The sequence below is a fragment of the Malania oleifera genome, chromosome 13, assembly GCF_029873635.1.
Source record: "Malania oleifera isolate guangnan ecotype guangnan chromosome 13, ASM2987363v1, whole genome shotgun sequence".
In the NCBI taxonomy this organism is placed as follows: domain Eukaryota; kingdom Viridiplantae; phylum Streptophyta; class Magnoliopsida; order Santalales; family Ximeniaceae; genus Malania; species Malania oleifera.
The window spans coordinates 77476638-77491715 of NC_080429.1; the positions used below are offsets into that span (position 1 = coordinate 77476638).

Sequence of the window (15078 nt, forward strand, 5' to 3'; positions counted from 1 at the left end):
AAGTTCATTGGCCCTAATTCCTTTAAGGACTGCCAATAATTCTTTTTCATGACCTGGGTAATTAAGTTCTGCTCCATTAAAACATCCACTCCAGTATCTGCTGAGATGTTCTGTTTTATCGATCTTCCTGATATTTAAAACGCACCCCCAGCCTATATCTAAAGCATCGGTTTCCAGAATTATATCTAATTCTATCCCGTCTGGATATTCTAATTTTGGCAAATTTTTGACTTCTTTCTTTAAGACTTTAACGACTTCAGTATCCCTTGAAGTAAATTCTAAGGATTTTTTACTGAAACCTTTTTCTGAATTGGTGCTGCCTTTCCTGCCAAATCTTTTATGAATTTTCTAATGTAATTCAATACTCCTAGAAAGCATTGACACTGCCTTCTATCATTGAATTCATTAGGGAATTCGCATAGTCTTTCTGCTATGTGTGGTTGAAGCTCCTCTTCATTACCTCAAATTTTTAAGCTTAAAAATTCTATCTGAGGTTGCATCTAAATAGTTTTCCTTTCTGAAAGAACCACTCCCTCTTTTCTAAATACTGGTGCCACCTGCCTCAAATGTTCTAAATGATCTTAGTATTTTTACTAAATACTAAAACATCATCAATGTAAACTGGAACAAATCCAGTCATTCCTTCAAATGCTTTATCCATTCTTCTCTGAAAAATTCCCGGGGCATTCTTCAATCCAAATGGCATAACTAGCCATTCGAAAAGCCCAATGGGCGTAGTGAAGGCTGTAAGAGCTACTGCTTTTTCTTTTACCTTTATTTGCCAGTACCCTGATTTGAGATCAAATTTAGAATAAACTGAAGGTTTCTCCCTTCTTATTCTATTTCTAAGAGACTCTTGATTAGGTAAATTATACCCATCATCTCTCGTTTCCTTATTCAGATCTCTATAATCAATAATCATCCTGACTTTTCCTCGTACTTGCTCGGCATGATTTGTCACCATGAATGCTGCACTCCTGTGCTCACTCGTGCTGTTCCTAATGAGTCCCAAATTTAATAATTCTGGAATTTGTTTCTCAAATTCCTTTATCATTTCATTTGGATAACTGATCCCTTTACTCCTAATGACTGTATCGGGATTTTTAAGCACAATATCAGCTTCTGGCATGACCTTCTGCCATAATGCTTATGGATTCTCCGACCAGTTTTCTGAAAGCATCTTCTTGATTTCTTCAAGACTACTTTCTTTTTCTTCTTCTGACTGATTTACCTTTAGAATACTTCCTGATATCAATTCTTTCCAATTATCAAGTCTCTCCTGATAATTAGATTTCTCTCCCGATTTTTCTTCCTCTATAACATGTAATTCTTTACAGTAGTACCTGAGGGCTTCGGAATGAAATGATTGTCTTGGATAATTCCTTCTAAAAATATTGTAAACAGCTGATATTTTCTAAGGAATTTACTTCCCAAAAGGAAATCGTCTGGTAATTCTGGAATTAGGCCAAGAATTTGCTCCTCATATTCTTTGTCATTCATCCTTATTTTTACATTTTTGGCAACCTCTCCTATCTAGAGAATATCACCGTTACCAATTATAACTCTTAAGATTTTATGATTCCCAAGTCACTTCTGGAAATCTAATCTTAGTACAAGACCATGTACACCCAGTGTCAATAAGGGCTGTACATTCTATCTTACCGATAGAAATGTTAACTAATGTTGCCCATTCTTCGAATTTGACGCTCAAAATGGATGCTCCCATATATGCTATATGAGACTGGTCTTCATCTTCATCTGCATAGATAGGGATTCTTATGGTTCTCTGACCAACTATCCTTCTACTACTTGACAGTCTTAATTCATATGGTCCAGATCCTTCTGACCTAATTCGCGAGAAATTAGTATCGGAGCCTGTGTCCTAATATCAGTGTTTCTTAAGAGGAGAAATATTGTATTATGATCAGCAGAAGAGATAGAGAACAAGGGTCACTTTTCTATCAGAAGGCTTCATTAAAATCAAATATAAGATTTTATGAGAATTTAATAGAAGTTTGGAGAGAAAAATACTTCAAACTAGATTCTTCTAAAGCCAATTTTGAATCAGATCCTATTGTGATAGATCTAAAAAGAGTTAAAAAAGGTCTAGAATCACAACTAATAGAGATTGAAAGACAAGTTAGTCTTTATCAATCTAGAATTAGGCAGTGTGAGTGGCAATTAGAACAAGGATTAGAATCAGACGGCCAAAATCTCATTCATCTTCAAAAATGAAGGATAGTCAGTCCATCACGAATAAAATTAGAGAAATAATGAAAAGTTAAGAGGACAAAATACAATCTCTCAGTAGGGGAGAAGACCCTCAAATGTCTCAAGTCAGAAGTAGCATACTAGGAAGGTATACTGCTAAAGACTATGAAGATGCACAGGAACAGGAGGTTCAGAGTGCTCTCAGAGACATTGATGAAACAAAGGTTTTTTCAGATTTAACTGAAGACATCCAAAATGCTCAAGACGAGTTGGATAAGCTTCTTCATCGTGAAAAATGGATAGAGAATGAAATCTCAGAGATTCAGAAGAGAATTAATAAAAGGCTTAATGAGGTAGAAGACCTCAAGGCTAAGAAACAAGCCAGTGCCGAAAGAATCCTTGCAAGAACCAGTAAGGGATCAGTAAGAGGTGGAACTGTAGGAGCAGAACCATCAAGTTTTCGGGAAACAGTACCAGTAAGTTTTCCAGAAGTTTCATCTTGGGATGCTAAGCCAGTATGGCAGCCCCTAAGAACGGAACCACATCCATGGGAGCGAAAGAAGTTATCTTTCAAGGAAATGCTCCAAACCACGATAAAACAGCAAGAGTCTGTTTTCAATTATCTAGGAAGAATTCAGACCAAGGAAAAGTGTTCCATAGGGAATACCCTAGAACGGAACCATCCTTAGGCTTAATTGCGAGAAGGATCCCGCAGTTGCGATTGATGATTGGGCTATGGATATTAGATATCATATCCTTAGCAGAGGAATTGAATCTTGGTCGCTGGAGCAAGCATATAAATTTGCAGTAGCCACACTAAAGAGGAAATGCTAGAGATTTTTGGGAGATACTTCAAATGAACTCAGATGTGAGTACCATCATTATTAACACCATCAAAACTCCAGATGAAGTAATTGCTATCATAGCTGATTTCCTCAAACAGGAGTTTGTAAGATATTCGCTAGTTGATAGAGGGGACGAGCTAGTTGAGAAGGCCAGGATGGCTCTCACAAAGATTCAGATCTGTGACATGCGTTACTTTGAGGAGTTTTTTTGTGAATATCAATAGTGGTATTACAAGCTCGGACCACAGGATCAAGTGTATGCAAAGGAAGTCTTTATCAATAAATTACCCGGTAGTTGGCCAGAAGTGGTAAAACAAGTTGTTAAGCAGAGACTAAAGAGAGATACAGAAGTATCAGATACTCTTGGAATCAGAGCAGAAACAGTAAGGCAAATGATAAGACTTTATTGTATGCAGAGGCATATGTTTCAGGATGTAAGGAACATGCCTTATATGAATTCAGACTGGTGTCCCAAGACAAGTGGAGTAGCAGGAAGATATGGATGTAACCAAAAACCAACTAAATACTCAAAACGAGTAAAAACTAGCTGTGTAGATGGAGTTTTCCATAAGAAAAAGACTAAAGTATCCAAAGTCAAAGGAAAGACTTGGAAGAAATTTTGGAAAAGAAAAGAGCTCTAAAAAAGGGCAGAAATACCCAGAGAAAAGATATCTTAGACCCAGCAGGGCAAGAGAAGATGTCAAGGAATCGTTCAAAAAGAAATATGGACGATATCCCAAATGTCCACAGGAAAATCCTTGGAAAATTGTGACTATTGTTGGTTTTGTGGCAAAAAGGGCCATAAGGCTTATAATTGTCCAGAAGCAGAAAAAAAAGGAAGGGTAGCCTCAAAAGTATCTTGATGGAGAACACTTCAGAACTGCTTTTTGAACCGATTTGGGGTAAGGAGATAGACTCAGATGATGAGAGTATATATTCTATTTTCTCAGAATACTCCGAATCTGATGAAGAAGAGGAGGAAGATTCAGAGGATGAATCTCCTTATAATCTTAAGCTAAGTCAGTTAAGATTAGCTATGATAAGAGCAGCACCAGAACTAGTTTCTCTAACAGAAGAAGAAGAAGATCTAGTGCAGAATGCAGAAACTAAAATTCCTTCAGAAAGTAAGGATTGTCAGGAATGGAGGATGCCTCGAGCCTGTTGGGCCGAAGCATACCAGACCTCATGGATACCTTACAAAGAGACAGTAAAGGTAATCGAAAAAGAGGTAACAGCGGAAGTATCCAGTACGGATGCCGGAACATTTATAGTTCTATTACTAACCACACAAGAAGTCCAGAGAGCAATGGATGTGGTTCCATTCTTAGGGGCTGCCATACTGGCTTAGCATCCCAAGAAGAAACTTCTAGAAAACTTACTGGTACCGTTTCGTGGAAACTTGATGGTTCTACTCCTGCAGTTCCACCTCTTACTGATCCCTTACTGGTTCTTGCAAGGATTCTTTCGGCACTGGCTAGTTTCTTAGCCTTGAGGTCTTCTTTGAATTAGTGGCTTAATCTTGAGCAACTAAACATTTTGATGCATATATTACTCATTTTCAGGATTGATGTAGCATTTTGATATCTCTATCCATGAAAATTGTGTCCAAGTTTGTTGGTGGGTTGGCTGGTTGAGGAGTGAGTTGAAGATTTCCTGAATACCAAGATGAGGTCCATTGTAAAGGAATGGCGTTAATAAGGTGGGACTTCACTACAAAGGAAAGTTGCTCCCCAGTCCCTGAACTAGAGTGACTAAATCTAGGTTTGTGCCATTCGATAAATCAGCCAGGGCTTTGCAGTTTCAGTTTTTTTCCTGTTGCATCTATTACAACCCCACTCAAATCTACCCCAGTAGCTAGTTAAAAGGTTAACCAACATCCCTCCTTTTCTAAGGAGGGAGGATCAGCTCATTCATGTAATCTTTCCAGTGACAGTGGCTAGAGAGAACTGGAGAGAAGAGAGAAGAAATTGTTTCTCTTCACTTCTTGTGTTTGGTTCACATATAGAGGGGAGAAAAGTGAAGAAGAAGAAGGAGAGAAGTGAAAGAAAAAAAGATGCGAGAGAAAGGCCCACCTTTTTCCTTCTTTAGCAAAAAGATAATTATGCTCCTTAACAAAAATGAAATTTATTAAAATCACAAATCTTATGTGTGTTATTTTATTTTCTACAGGGTTTGATTATTACTAAAAAATACAGCCAACAAGAATATTGCGATTATGGAGTTCAACGTACATGCAGATTTGCTCCGCATTAATGGAATCTGGTTCAACTGGATTAATCTAAACAAATATATGTGTTCTTTTCATAATGTAAAAAGCTTTTACTTTATATATCATAAATTGGCTCATTAACCTGCGCTATTTTACAAGGGTAATATTGTAAATTAACTGTATACTGTTTCATTTCTTTTCTTGCACATAGTTGAACCGAACAAGGGAAAAAATAGATTTCCTCATGTTTCTCTCTGTTGAACCAAACACACAGGGAAGAACTATTTTTTCTCTTTCTTCTCCTCTTATATTAGTTTCTTTTCTCCTCTCTCCACTTCTTCCCAACCAACACACTCTTGAGTGTCATGCAAAGAGACGCATTGTTGAACAATGCCTCATCATTTCCCTAACCACAGAGCCTGAAGATGAGGACCCTAAAGGCAAAGGAAAAACCTAAATAGACCTTTAAATTGCCCCAACCCCGAGGGCTGAGAAGAAGAGGCCACTCCGACAGATTCTAAAGCATGGAAGCACACTAGTACCTTCCATATACTTAAGTGTGGAATGAAGTCTACACACTTGTTAAAAGTCCATGAACATAGTGTCAAAGTGAACTCTAATGAGATTGAATCCCAGGCCCCAACATCACGCACATCCTTATATAGTTACCTGATTAGATAAGACCTCTGCCAGTTTTTGAGGGTAATAGCGCACTCATTCGGATATGTGAATAATCTGCAGAGATATTGTGTGATGTTTTGTCCATGGAGGTACTGAGTCTCTTACTTTGTTGCCCCAAGATTCATGATGTCGACACCCATAACTTTGGACAAGAATACTTGTGTTTAAACATTGTATTGGGAAGATAAATATGAAACTACCAAAACCAACAAAGAAGAATGTAGACTTGAAGGATAACTCGCCAGCATCTACCGTAGGGAGGTGCCACATCTCGACCCATATGAAATTTAGGAAAGAAAGTAAGGTAAACCCAACTCCAATGGTCTATGTTTAACTGGCAACAAAAGGGGAATTTAATTTCACGTCTAAATCTGGAGACACTCAATCCTAGAGATTACCATTTGTTGAGTGAGTTTCAGGATGCAACATCTAAGGAGATGCCCATTAGGTTGCCTCCTACAAGAAAGCACATTAAAACCATCATAGCTCGTGTGCCACAAGAAGCCTACAAATCCAAAGATAGATGGCAGTTGGAGAATGTGTTAATAGTAGAGCTATCAACAAAGTCACTATTGAATGCAGATCTCCATTCCTAAGTTAGAGCATATGTCGGATCAGTTCCTTGACACTAGGATTTATTTGGAGCTAAGTCTTCACAACAGTTATCATCATATCAGGATCCGACCCAAGGATAAGTGGAAGCCACCTTAGAAATCCAAGCTGGCCTCTACAAGTTTGTGTGCCACAAGAAGCCTACAAATCCTAAGATAGATGGCAGTTGGATAATGTGTTAATAGTAGAGCTATCAGCAAAGTCACTATTGAATGCAGATCTCCATTCCTAAGTTAGAGCATATGTCGGATCAGTTCCTTGACACTAGGATTTATTTGAAATTTAATCTTCACAACAGTTATCATCATATCAGGATCCGACCCAAGGATAAGTGGACGCCGCCTTAGAAACCCAAGCTGGCCTCTACAAGTGGCTCATCATGCCTTTTGCTGTCAATGCACACAAAACACTTGCAAGGATCATGACGTAACTGCTACGAACTTTCATAGATAAGATCTTTGTTGTCTGGTTTGACAACATCTTGATATGCAACCAGGGTGACCTTTGTAAGGTTCTCACCGTTACTAGGTTAAGGAATGTTCCTTCCCCCAAACTTGTGTCATTTTCTTAGGATATATCATTTCTACCTTGGGCCTTATTCCTCATTGCAAAACCTATTTTAGATTGGCTAGAGCCAAAATCAGTTCTAAGGTGCATAGTTTCTATGGGTTAGCAATAGGGGTGTAATTGGTTTTATACAATTTGGTTTTGGGCAAAACCAATAACCAAACTGAAATTATCAGTTTTAATTTATACTAAACCGAAACTGAACAGGAAACTTCAGTTTGGTTAAATCTTAGAACACAGATTTATCAGTTCAGTTCAGTTTTTTAACTGGTTTAAATCCATTAACTACGTGGAACTAGATTAAGCCCACATCATTTGCAGCTGTGCAAAGCAACAGGCCCACATCTCTCAACCAGATTTTAAGACATTTTTAACAATTTGATTGAGCTCTGCATGGTGGTTTTTATTTTTTATTTTTTTGTTTGGGGGGGGGTGGGCACCTGATGTGGGACAAGTAGCAGGGAGTGGAGAAGTGCTGCACTGCTGCATTACCTTCTGAAAGTGTGGAAGACAATGGAGGAGCTACAGAGCTTGGGGTTGCAACATAATTCTGCTAAGAGGAAGGTTGGTACTTGGTAGAGCTCTCAGAAGTGATGATGGAAAAACTATTTAAATCTAAAGTATTAGAATTGAAGGAGAAAGCTGAGTTTCACGGGATGGAGAACAGTAGGCTGGAGAGTTTGATTCTGATTTTGAAAGCCATGGCATGGACACCACTTCATTTGTCCCACATCAATTTGGAAGAAGGAAATAGCCCTCTCCCAGTTCTATAAATATTTTCATGCCCTACCTTTCCCTGCTTTAGTAAAAACCAGTGTTTTAAAAGGCTCAATCGAGGCTCGCCTCAGGCAAGACACGCTTAAAACGCCTTGAGGCTTAATCTAAAATACCAAATTCCAAAAAAGCTAATGCATTACATGTTGAGGCTTACGCATTTTTACAAAAAAGCACACCTTTTGCGCGTTTTCAGTTGAAGCTTACGCATTTTGGGTGCGTGATTCTCAAGTTAGAATTGGTTAGAAAATTTTAACTACATGTTTGTACAAAAGGAATGTCATAATATGAGTTTATTTCTAAAAGTCTTGAACCTCAACCTTTCCAAAATAACTGGACTTGCATCTTACGTCATGAAAATAGTTTGAACTTTGTAATGGTATAGCTATCTCTTGTCATAATTTATGTCATGTATTCAAGTTAGCAATTTTAGAATGGCCAACAAGTATTTTGCGAAGTACATCTAGTTTTTCTTTTTTACATTATATATGTGATTTTCTTAACTTTTACTTTATTTTAAATATATATAATTTATTTAACAAATTTTTATCTTAAAAAACAAATTCTCAAAAGGCTTACGCCCAAACGCCTTAAGGCCTATGCCTCGCCTTTTGAGGGTTAAAACGCCTCGCCTTGCGCATTTGCCTTTTAAAACATTGGTAAAAACAATGACTGGAAATAAATCATTTTTGTCAACAATTTTATCATTAAAAAATTTTTAAAAAATTTAATTTTAAACTGTAAAATGCATAATATTTATTTAATTAATACATAAGCCAAAACCGATTTTAAATTTTTTGAAAAAAAACAAAACCGAAAATTCAAATGAATGTAAAACAGTTCGGTTTCAGTCTCGTCTTCAGTTTTTCAGTAAATTTTGTACACCCCCAGTTAACAACCCTCCATAGGCGGTTCATTAGTAATTTCAGCACACCATCATGACTCCTTTCACTAACTGTATTAAGAAAAGGGAGCTACCTTAATCCACAGTCGCTGCTGCCAAAAATTTCAAGGAGAAAAAAATCAAGATATTTCAGGCACTTTTTTTTTTCATCACATTCAGACTTTAGTAGTCTTTTGAGGTTGTCTGGTAACAATAGTATGGACTGTCAAGTTAGCTGTTAGTCCTTGGCCTATTTCTAAGAGAAACACAATGAAGCTAAGTTGAAATAGACCACATACAAAAAGAGTTTAGGATACAGTGCATGTACGTAGGAAGCGGAGGCATTATCTACTACCCAAGGAGTTTGTCATATACTCATATACTATGATCACCTAGCACTTGAGCAAATTTAATCTCAGAAGGCCTCCTCAGCTAGGCATGCTAAATAGGTAGAATTCCTTCCATCTAAAACACCATTCAGGTGATGAGAAGAAGCTTGCTGAAGCTTCTAGCCAAGTTTTAACACTTCTATACTCTCTGAGTGTTCATGATCTAGCCAAGTTTTAAATTATTTTTTAAGCAAAGCACTGTACATGAAAGAAAGATCATAAAGATCCAAGATTCCAACCACTTAGGACAACTGGAAAACACATCTGACTCTAGCCTCTAGGCCATATTTTAATTCTTCAAACTGACCAAAAGGAAGTCTTGTTGCACCTGATTGTGCAAAAGTCCTAGGTAATACATTATACAATACAAATTCAAATTATACAATGCTGTGAATCTAACAAAGATATTTTTATTCCCCAATCAGCTTTCATGTTTCATCAGAAAACAACCCAAAATAAGATAAAGATAAAATCAAGCCATGGTCATCAGACTGGTTTTCAATAAATGATACACCATTAATAATGTTAAATCAAAGGAAAACAGAAATTGGGAGCTAAAGCTCATAATCAATACAAAGAAACAAAAAAGCTTCATAAATTAAAAGTAAGGGAGTAAATTGGTAGACAGAGAAATTACCACATAGCTTAAAAAGGGTGAATAGTGTGGCGGCGATGAAGAAAACCATAGAGATTGCAACCCAAAAGTGCTAGATAGGGTTTTTAAAAAATGGAGAAATTAGTAAATATAAAACTCAACATGAAACAAATATTTTAAATTTAAAGGCAATACATTTACAAAATGCTCTAGTTTGTACCCACAACACATGAATTTTACAAATATTCCACAACCTAGAGGTCATATATGTTGAATCTTGCTAACAAAAACAATGGCTGATGATATTTTTTTTCCCTTTTTTTTTTTTTTGTTCAGAATCAAGCTATTTATTTCTTCTGTTGATACGATCCATTTGTTTTCCTGTTCGCCTGCTCTTCAGCCCAGTACCAATCTGAGAATTGGAATTTTTTTTGCTGTTTATTCAAATTGGGCTCTGTATATTGTCTATTGATATGCCTGTTTTTTTTCCCCCAAGTTTAGTGACTATTTGACCTAGCACCAATTCTCAGAATCATATTTTATTTTATTTTTATTTCCTGTTAATTTGAATCAATTTTTTTAAAAACTATTTTCCTGTAGATGACTGTTTGACCTTATGGAAATCAGAATCTAATTTTTGTTGTTGTTGATGATTAGTCAATTTTTTGAGATATGGTTTGATTGAGGCTGTTGATTCTCAGAACCATATAGTAAGATTTTATGGAGGCTGGAATCATGGTTTAAAGCATCTGGGAGTTTGTTACATTAGAGACTGGAATCATTTTTGCTTTTCTGTTGGATGAGTTTGTTAATCCAAGGCATTCATTAAAACAGAGGAAAACAGGGGATTGTCTTTTTCTTTTTAATAGCAAAAGAAGAGATTTCACTAATAAGAGAAGAATTTACAAAAAGCAGAATAAGAAATCTCCAGAAAAAATTATGGAGCAAACCAGAAGGAAAAAACTAAAAAACAGCAAAGAAAGAAAAGGAAAAATAAAGTCAAAAGATTCCTCCAATCTCATTGAACTTCCAGAAAGCTAATTCGGCTTAAAAAACCAAGCCCAACGCACCGCAAAGAGGCCCAGTAGTGAACTTTTTCCCAAACCAGCTGCCAATTCAGTTTTTTCCCCCAAAGAAATCCACTGCCAATTCAGTTTTTTCCCCCAAAAAGATCCATGCCTTATGCTCCAACCATAACGCCCACAACACTGCAAAAACACCACATTCCTTAACACAGCCCTATCCTTCCACCTTCCAAAACCCCCAAATGAAGTAGCCAACAGTTACTCCATCAATAGAGGACAAACCCAATTTTCTCCCAAAATACCAAATAACTTATTCCAAATCCTCCAAGCAAAATCACAGAGCAGAAAAAGATGAGATGCTGTCTAAGAATTCTTATAGCAGAGCACACGAACATCTGGAGATAGAGCCTTCAAAGGTCTCCTAATCTGCAACTAGTTACTGGTATTGATTTTATTAAGCACGGTGTTAGGGATTGACAGTGTGACCTCGGTTAAATGGGGAGGAGAGATGTCTTCACTTGCCCTCGCCAGGGGTTTTTATGCTGGATGTTGAATTACTCGGATGATGACTTGTGTGGTTGTCTTGTTGATTGAATATAACAACTAGTTCCACATGTCATTGACTATGAAGGTCGCTTGTCTTCATGAATTCATTATTGTTGGAACTGATATTTCATGCCTGTGATGGCTTTCGAAAACCTCTCGAGTGTTCATGATAGCCGGATCAAATGTATAGTTGTTGGCTGACTCGTCAAGTGAGAGCCTCTACGAGTGCCACGCAGTCCGTTAATTGAGTTTAAATTGGCGGTCCGTGACAGTTGGTATCAGAGCATGGTTTGTGTGAGCCCGATGGGCGTGAACACTATGAGTTGCAAAATGAGAATTTAAAATTTTGTAAAACAAAACAATGTGGAGGCATGTAAGGCAAGGGATGACTTAAGAGAAAGGCGTGCCAATTGAATTTAAGGTCGCCAAAGAGAAAATTGATTTTGAAAATAGAATTATGAAACTTGAGTAAGTCACTCCATGTATGAAAATCCCTGGTATGGAGTAGTTGAAAGCCTCGAGAATAGGTTGAAATACATTGAGGGCATAATGTCATCTCCCATCTCGTGAAGGAGAAAGACAAACAGAATTTGCGGTATTCGAAAGGAGGATTGAGCAGTCAGAAACACATCGTGGGTGTGATGCCATCCATCATCCCAAGGGGTAGTGCCAATAGAGATTGAGGCCTCCCTACGAGAAGCAGACCAATAGAGCTTGAGGTCTGCCGAAGAGTATTGAGTTGTCGCCTTGAATAGGCTGAATTACATCGCCAACATGATGCCATCCATGATCCCAAAGGGGTAGTGCCAATAGAGCTTGAGGCCTCCCTACGAGAGGTAGACCAATAGAGCTTTAGGTCTGCCAAAGAATATTGAGTTATTGGAAACCTTGAGTAGGCTGAAACATATCAAGGGAGTGATGCCATTCATTGTCCCAAAGGGTAGAGCCAATAGAACTTGAGGCTTCCCTGTAGAAAACAGACCAATAGAGCTTGAGGTCTGTCAGAGAATGTTGAGCTATCGGAAGCCTTGAATAGGCTGAAAGACATCAAGGCCGGATGCAATCCAGAATCCCATGGGTTTGTGCCAATAGAGCTTGAGGCCGCCCTACGGAAGTTAATTGAGATCGTTGCTTATATTGCGCGAACAGAGGATGGGAAAAGAATCCATGACAATTTGATGGGTAAGTGAGCAAAGGACTTCCAGTAAGACTACAGAGAGAAGGTAATGGTTCACTCCAAGCGCCCATGAAAGCAGGTAAGGTGTCACACCAAGCGCTAAAGGCTTGGCAGGGTAAATGATGCACGCTTCGGTTGGTATGGCAAAGATAGGATAATGGTTCCCGCCAAGTACCTAGGAAAGTAGGCAGGGTGACACGCCAAACACACGAAAAGGGGTAGGCAAGGTGAACACTGCACACTCCGACCAAGTTAAGATAAATAGTTGCAAGCCTTTAACGACTTGAACGATGCTACAATGAGAGTTTCAGTAGATTTCAAAACCCAAAAGACAATCAACTGGAATGGATGAGTCGTATATCTTTTCGGTTCTTTACCTGTCAGTTGTCATGGTTACCTCATATAGCCGATGACTTGTATCCTTTTTCAAACCCTTACCTGTTAGTTGTCGTCGTTATCCCACATAGTCGATGAGTTGTACCCCTTTTTAGCTCTTTACCAGTCAGTAGTTGTAGTTAACTCACACAATGGATGAGTCATTTATCTCTTCAGCTTTTTACAAGTGAGTATTTCATGGTTCCCTCATACCTTGGATTAGTCATATAGAGTAGATACTAAATATGTAGAGTATAACCTAGTAGACATGTAGTCAATGACGAAGGTCGTCAACAGCAAGAGTGTGAAGTTTTTCTTTTTACAAATACATCGACGAGGTCGTTGATAGAGTGAGTGGGGGAGAATGTTAGGGGTTGATAGTGTGAACTTGGTTAAATGGGGAGGAGAGATGTCTCCACTTGCCCTCGCCAGAGATTTTTATGCTAGATGTTGAATAACACGGATGATGGCTTGTGTGGTTGTCTTGTTGATTGAATATAACAACTAGCTCCACATGTCATTGAGTATGAAGGTTGCTTGTCTTCATGAATTCATTATTGTTGGAACTGATATTTCATGCCTATGATGGCTTTTGAAAACCTCTTGAGTGTTCATGACAGCTGGATCGAATGTATAGTTGTTGGCTGACTCGTCGAGGGGGAGCCTCGACGAGTGCCACGCGGCCCGTTAAATGAGTTTAAATTGGCGGTCCGTGACACACAGCCCACCAAATAAAAGCCTTAATTTTTGGGGGTGCTTTGGCCTTTTAAATAAATGAATGCATAGGGAAAAAAGAATTAGAATGGATCAGGAACTCATAAAATTATTTGTAAGAATATATCCCTGAATGATCCAAAGACGAAGACTGAACATCCTCACCTGTAGAAAGATGACAATTATTCAATAAAGACAAGGAAGATAACTCCACCAGCTCTCTATCATTAAAAGATGTCCTAAAATGAAAATTCTAAGAGACCAACGGGCTAACTATATCAACCACGAAGGGGGAAATAACACTATTCTGCCTTGAGCTCAAATAGAAGAGACAAGGAAAAGAATTTGATAAGACATCATTCCCCAACCAAGGGTCTTCCCAAAAAGGAATATGAGAACACCTTCCCATCACAAATTTAGTAAAAGGAGTAAATCTAAAAGAGAGATCTCCATGGACTCTTCAAAGTACATCATAAACTAACACTAGTATCCCACCCATTCACACGCAGCCCTCCCTCCATTTACACCTACAAACCTCTTCCCAACTTACTAAATGATCCCTAAAACCCTCAACTCTTGACCACAAGAAGACACTCATAATTTTATCAATCTCACCAGGAATCCCCCCACGGAAGACGGAAAAAAAAACAAAGAAGAAGAATAATGAAGAATGAAGAAGAAGAAGAAGAAGAAGAAGAAGAAGAAAGAAGAATAGAAATAAGAAGGAGAAGAAGAAGAAGAAGAAGAAGAAGAAGAAGAAGAAGAAGAAGAAGAAGAAGAAGAAGAAGAAGAAGAAGTAGCAGAAGTAGAAGAAGCAGAAGCAGCAGAAGGAGAAGAAGAAGAAGAAGAAGAAGAAGAAGAAGAAGAATAAGAAGAAGAAGAAGCAGAAGAAGAATAAGTAGAAGAAGAAGAAGAATAATAATAATAATAATAATAATAATAATAATAATAATAATAATAATAATAATAATAATAATAATAATAATAACAACAACAACAATAATAATAAGAATAATAATAATAATAATAATAATAATAATAATAATAATAATAATAATAATAATAATAATAATAATAATAATAATAATAATAATACAATGGAATATTATACAGCCAAGCCTAAATAAGAGTGATTCTAACCCCAACCAAAGAAAGAGCCCCCCTTCAACCATTTAAAGGCTTCACCACCCTTTCCACTACCAGATTCCAAAAATCTGCAAATCTTGGATTCCCCCCAAAGGGACCCCTAAATAAGTCAAAGGCCACTCCAATAATCCACACCCCACATTAGAGGATCACTCACTAGCGTGCTCAACAAGCAGATTTATAGTTGCTAAACCACTTTTCGCCATGTTAATTTTCAACCTCAACACCTCTCAAAAACTTGGAAAATACCCAAAACACTCCTGAAAGAAGGGCTATGATCATCTCAAAATGATTTTTTTTTGTACATTATTAAAAAAAAAAATCTATTA

The 15078-nt window shown here is 37.5% G+C and overlaps 1 protein-coding gene across 3 annotated transcripts in view; it reads right to left on the reverse strand.

The window, feature by feature from the left end:
- LOC131146288 (uncharacterized) overlaps positions 1 to 15078 on the reverse strand; it is a 73513-nt gene that overhangs the window by 18944 nt on the left and 39491 nt on the right. For all 3 annotated transcript variants that reach the window (XM_058095770.1, XM_058095769.1, XM_058095771.1), the window contains exon 6: positions 9809 to 9878. In XM_058095770.1, the coding sequence (XP_057951753.1) occupies positions 9809 to 9878 (70 nt within the window). The remainder of the gene's footprint in view (positions 1 to 9808; positions 9879 to 15078) is intronic.